We start from the raw sequence: 6,117 nt of genomic DNA on the forward strand, positions 1-6,117 counted from the left end.
CATGGTGTTATGTTTATTGTTCGTACTGATGTTATGACTGTTTTGTTCATGATGATATGTTTATTGTTCATACTGATGTTATGACTGTTTTTTTCATGGTGTTATGTTTATTGTTCATACTGATGTTGTGACTGTTTTGTTCATGGTGTTATGTTTATTGTTCATGCTGATGTTATGACTGTTTTTTTTCATGGTGTTATGTTTATTGTTCGTACTGATGTTATGACTGGGTTTTTTTCATGGTGTTATGTTTATTGTTCATACTGATGTTATGACTGTTTTTTTCATGGTGTTATGTTTATTGTTCATACTGATGCTGTGACTGTTCATGGTGTTATGTTTATTGTTCATGGTGTTATGTTTATTGTTCATACTGATGTTGTGACTGTTTTGTTCATGGTGTTATGTTTATTGTTCATGGTGTTATGTTTATTGTTCATACTGATGTTGTGACTGTTTTGTTCATGGTGTTATGTTTATTGTTCATGGTGTTATGTTTATTGTTCATACTGATGTTGTGGCTGTTTTTTTTCATGGTGTTATGTTTATTGTTCATACTGATTTGGATTCTTCAGGGGCACATTGGCAAGGGGGAAGGTGGTGGCTGTGTGCTTATAATAACAACAACAATAACCATTACCATCATCATCGTCATCATCATCATCTTCATAATGAGCTGATGGTAATTAGAATGGTGTGTTCATGATATATATATATATATATATATATATATATATATATATATATATATATATATATATATATATATATAAAGATGATGACCTGATGATAATGATGATGGTATGTTGATGATGATGAGAATCAAAATAAAAAGAAGATAATGACCTCATGATGATGATGGTGATATATGGAAAAAAAGAAAAAGATGACCTAATGATAATGATAATGGTATGTTGATAATGATGACGACGATTGTTGCTGTTAATCAAAACTTTGTTTTCCTCATATTCCGTGCAACGTTTCTCTCGCAGCCGGTGTCCCGTCTATCCGGCAGCAGAGACGAGTGGCCTCCCTTCATATAGCATGTCCTGAGACCTGCAACAAGCAAGCACCATTCCACCCAGCTCAGCAAGAAGAGGGAAGAAGACGAGTCGTCTGTGTCCCATCCTTTTACTGTTCATCATTCTTATTGATACTTACGTTGTGGCATATCTTCGGTCAGAGAACAAGCTTTACTTTACAACCACAGGGTTATCTGCACACGACAATCTGCCCACCCCGGGTTGAGGTGACTGACAAGTTGCCTTGAGGCTCTCATCATCCTTTTAAAAATCCAACAGCATCGCTGAAATCCTACAGTGCCCTGTGATTCAGTAGCGGCTGTGGAACAACCAGAACCGTTCATCTTCACTACACCGAGGTTCTACGAGGTCTACGAAGTATTAAGATACCTCAGTATTTAAGCGATCCACGAACAAAATACTTGCCTAGGATGTGAATGGACACTTCTGTAATCCCACGAGGAAAGTCCTGGTTGAATATTTGAAGGCGAATCATCATAATCCATCAGTACATCACTTTGGGAGAATCTCCGTGTGGATAAGTTCTGAAATCCGTCAGTATCTCACTCGGCCTATCCTCGATAATCCCTGTGGACCACAATCCCCACCAAAACACTGAGAAATCCCTGTGGATCCAGAAGTGACACCCAGGATCCCCCTGAAATCAGTCCTTAGTGTATGTGTCACTACCATCCCCTCTTCAATCCACTGCAGCATTCCCCGCAGCCTGTTGACGACAGTGTCTCTGGAACAGTTCCTTCGACTGACGGTGTCTTAGCCTCAACACCCCCTCCTCCAACACACACAGCCGCTCCCAGAGAACCTTATCATCATCATCATCACTACGGTAGAAGTTCTCTTTGCCACTCCGCTTGAAATCACCCTCCTCCTATTCCTCCTCCTCTTCCTCGTCCCCCTCCTTTGTCACTCCATCAGAAATCCTCCTCCTTCTCACTTCACCTGAAATCACCCTCCTCCTCCTCCTCTTCCTCATCCAGCACCAGCAGTCACAACCCTCCTCTTCCCCACTCCACCACAAATCACCCCACACCCCTCTTCTCTTCCTCCTTCCAAATTCCCCACCATCCCATAAACAACTCCCAACGCCCTCTACCGCCCACCCTCCCTCCTCTCTCTCCTCCAACACCCACTCCACACACACCCACCTCACTCACCCCAACCTACCCACCCACCCATCCACCCGTCCATCATGGACACCAGCGGCAGCCAGCCGAACCACCTGGAGAACATGAGCGTGGCCATGCACGTGGCGCGAGACTGGGTGCTGCAGGCTCTGTCTCTGCTGCTCTACGTGCTCACGCGCCGCCTCGTGGTCACCTTCCAGAAGTTCACCTGGGCCATCTTCGGCGTGGAGCGCGTGCGGCGGGACGCCCGGCGCGGGCTGCAGTTCAAGCAGAGCGCCCACGTGCAAGAGGTTCGAGTCTAGGGGGGCGTGGGGGTTTAAGAGTGTGTGTGTGTGTGTGTGTGTGTGTGTGTGGTAGGGTGTGGGTGTGGTGTGGTGTGGTGTGGTGGGGGTTGTTGTTGTTACGTTGGTGGTGGTGGTTTGTGTGTGTGTGTGTGTGTGTGTGTGTGTGTGTGTGTGTGTGTGTGTGTGTGTGTGGTCTTCAGTTTGACGCCTATTCGCATTATGTGATTTAAGACATGATATTATGTACTGTGGTGTGTGTGTGTGTGTGTGTGTGTGTGTGTGTGTGTGTGTGTGTGTGTGTGTGAGTGAGTGAGTGATTCTGTGGATTGCTTTAGTTGTTGGTTTTTTTCTTTTATTCCCAACAAACTGTTTGGAGCATACACCACCAAGTACCTCCCCTCTGTGCAATGTTTCAAGTTTTCATTTTGCTTTTTTTTTTTTTAATTTCCCAACAAACTGTTTCGAAAACAGATCACTCACACCACACACCATGACTGTGGACTGCCTTAATCAAATGTTCATTTTGCTCTATAATTCCTGTTAAACTGTTTCGGAACACACATCACCAAACACCTCCACTCTGTGCACTGTTTGAAAGTGTTCGCTTTGCTCTGTAATACACAACAAAGTGTTTACGACACACATCACTCTCACACCCTCACTGTACGCCCCCTGGCTCCCTGCTGCAGATCCTGTGGCGGCGGAAGCTGAAGGACTGCTCCGTGGCGGACCCCAGCAACTTCATCACCAAGCACAAGTGCTTCAAGCACCCGTCGCACATCCTGCGGCCCCACGTGTCGCTGTACTGCATCACGCGGCACGAGGCGGTGTTCGTGCAGACGGAGGAGGGGCAGGACGTGTACCGGGGCGGGCCGCTGCACCTCCGGCAGTTCCATCTTGCCCAGTACGTCATCACCATGCCGCTGGCCTCCTTCCACAAGACGGCCTCCGACGTGGGCGTGCCGCGCGTGCCCCTAGCCTGGCTGAGCTGCACGCCCCGCTCGGGCTCCACCCTCCTGGCGCACGTGCTGGGCTCGGCGCCCAACATGCGCGTGCTGAACGAGCCGGACGCTCTCACGTGCCTGGCCGTGCTGCACCGGGGTGGGAAGCTGCCCACCGGGGAGTACTCCCAGCTGCTGACCAGCGCCGTCAGACTGCTGTGCAAGCCGGACGACCGGTGCGGGGTGGTGCTGGTCAAGGCCCGCCCCGCCGTCACCCGCCTCATCGAGGACCTCTACCCGGCCTTCCCGCGCGCCACCTACCTCTTCCTCTACCGCAACAGCCTCAAGTCCCTCAACTCCTGCCTGGCCCTGGCCGCCGCCGACCCGGCCTCCATGGCCCTGCGCTTCCTGCTGGACAGCCGGGCCCTCTCCACCGTGTTCCCGTGCGGCCGCCGCTGGCTGCACGCCGCTCTGACCGGCGTCAACGTCAAGCCCTCCTCCTCCCTCCGCCCCTCCAGCCTGTCGGCGTCGGGCATCGCCACAGCGGCCTGGGCGGCGGGCGTCGCCTGCGTGTCGGAGCTGCGGGACCGCGGGGTGCCTGTGCGCGCTCTGCTGTACGAGGACTTGATGCGGAACCCGCGCGCCACGTGCCTGGCGCTGTTCAAGATGCTGGAGCTCCGCCCGGACTACGTGTCCCAGGCGCTGCAGGAGTTCCGCAAGGACTTCAACCGCTCGCCGCCCCCCGTGCAGCAGGCTGACAGCCGGCGGGCCCTGGCCCCCGAGGCGCGGCAAGAGGCGGACATGGTGCTCAAGGCGCACGGGCTGCCCAAACTGGGCGAGAGGATGGAGCTGCCAGGCCTGGTCAAGTTCGATTAGAGTTGGAGGGGTGGTGGTGCTAGTGGGTGGGTGTGTTTTAATATTTTTATTTTCTTCAGGGTTTGATTGTGTGGTGCGTTTGTTAAAGGAGGGTGTGAGGTGAGGGGCTTGGGATGGGGTAAGGGGGGTGGGGGGTGGGATGTAGGTTGTTGTGAGGTTTTGTGTGTGTGGTTGTGTGTGTGTGTGTGTGTGTGATTTTGTGCGTGCGTGCGTGTGTGTGTATGTATGTGTGTGTGTGGTTTTGTGCGTGTGTGTGTGTGTGCGTGTGTGTGTGTGTGTGTGGTTGTGTATGGTTGTGTCTATGTGTGGTTTATTTGTGTTTTGTAGGGTTGATTGGAGCAGCTCTGAGTGTAGAGAGAGACAGAGACAGAGTGACACACAGAGAGAAAGAGAGAGAGAGAGAGAGAGAGAGAGACGGACGGACAGAAACCGAGTGACTGACAGACAAGAGACAGCTAGGCAGACATACGTTACATTGGAGAAAACAACAACAACAACAAAAAACACACAAAAAAAACAAACAAAAACACCGCAGGCACGCACAGATCTTGATTCTGCCTGAATGGTTTCAGATTAGTTGGGTTGAGTTTTAGTGTGATTGAAAAAAAAAATAGAAGAAAGAGATACCAGTGTGCCTAACTATGTAGCTTCATTGGCGCTCACACGTTTTCTGTTTCATATAATAAAAAAAAAGAAGTGAGATTGTTGGGAAAAGATTGTCCTCACACGCAAAACCAAAAATATGTGTTTGTGTACAGTGCATTTGTGTAATCATGTGTGATGGTGGTGATGATGCTGATGAGAGTTGAATTGCTCATGGTTTGTGTCTGTGTTGAATACACTGTATCAGAGTAATAGTGATTTTTTTTTTTTTAAATAAAAAAGGAAGAAAAATCAGTGAGGTTGAATCGATTTTGCTCGGGTTTTAGTGTCATCAGCATTTGAAAAAGTCTGAAAAAGAAAGAAAGAAAGAGAAAATATATATATGATGTATGTGGAATTTGAATCGTTAGAGTATAAACATCAACAGAACATGGGAATATTATTATTTCAAAATTAAAATACAGAGAAACTCTGGAACAGAGCAACGAATGTTTGTTTTTTTAATTGAACTTTAAATATTTCAACACAGAAAAATACAGTCAGCCCAGAATGTAGTTTATTATCCGTTTTGTAACCTCAGATACAGTAAACGGCAGGTTGCAGACTGAGATGGAACAGTGGAAAGATACAGCGAGTTAACCATTATAAATACCTTATGGCCAAGTGATACCCTCATTGTGCAAATTCAGTCCGCTTACTCCGCCAGAAGCACTACGAGGAGCAGCTTTCCGCCAGGTTTACGTGCTCCTCGGCACCTAATTTAGGTCAAGTTGCAATTTCGAGGCGTGAAGAGTCTCCATGTAAGAGTAATTAGCATCCTATAATCAGCCAGCGTTTAGTTGCAATTTGGAGACGTGAATACTCTCCATCTTAGAGCAGAATTTTAGCGTCCATCAATCAGCCAAAGACCCGACTGCGGATCCGCGCGAGAAAACAGGCGTCATTTTTTTGTGCAGTGAGAAAAAAATCATCACTTGCGTAGCCGGGTGTGACTACATTTAGTATTTATGTAGATATTACGGTATGTGTGTGCTTCGGATTTCTTCAGGATGGAGTGTCCTATATTATAATCATTAAATTGATCTCCGAGAACAAATATATTTGCCAACTTGCAACGGTATTTCTGGTCAGAACGAGTTAAACAAATTTGTGACTTAAAAAAAAAAATTTAGGCAAGTTAAAAAAAATGTTTCACGGTGAATGGGCAAATGTTTGGAATGATGTGGTTTGAATGCAGGTCTTTTTT

The 6,117-nt window shown here is 47.7% G+C and overlaps 1 protein-coding gene across 1 annotated transcript; it reads left to right on the forward strand.

Annotated features, from left to right (window-relative positions):
• The first annotated feature begins 2,092 nt into the window (after window positions 1-2,092).
• LOC143293770 (uncharacterized) lies at window positions 2,093-5,139 on the forward strand. The gene is made up of 2 exons (XM_076604997.1): window positions 2,093-2,457; window positions 3,141-5,139. Exons 1-2 carry the CDS (start codon window positions 2,233-2,235, stop codon window positions 4,266-4,268), a joined length of 1,353 nt encoding a protein of 450 aa, XP_076461112.1. The 5' UTR covers window positions 2,093-2,232; the 3' UTR covers window positions 4,269-5,139.
• Window positions 5,140-6,117: the final 978 nt, after the last annotated feature.

Source organism: Babylonia areolata, chromosome 19, assembly GCF_041734735.1.
Source record: "Babylonia areolata isolate BAREFJ2019XMU chromosome 19, ASM4173473v1, whole genome shotgun sequence".
Lineage (NCBI taxonomy): Eukaryota > Metazoa > Mollusca > Gastropoda > Neogastropoda > Buccinidae > Babylonia > Babylonia areolata.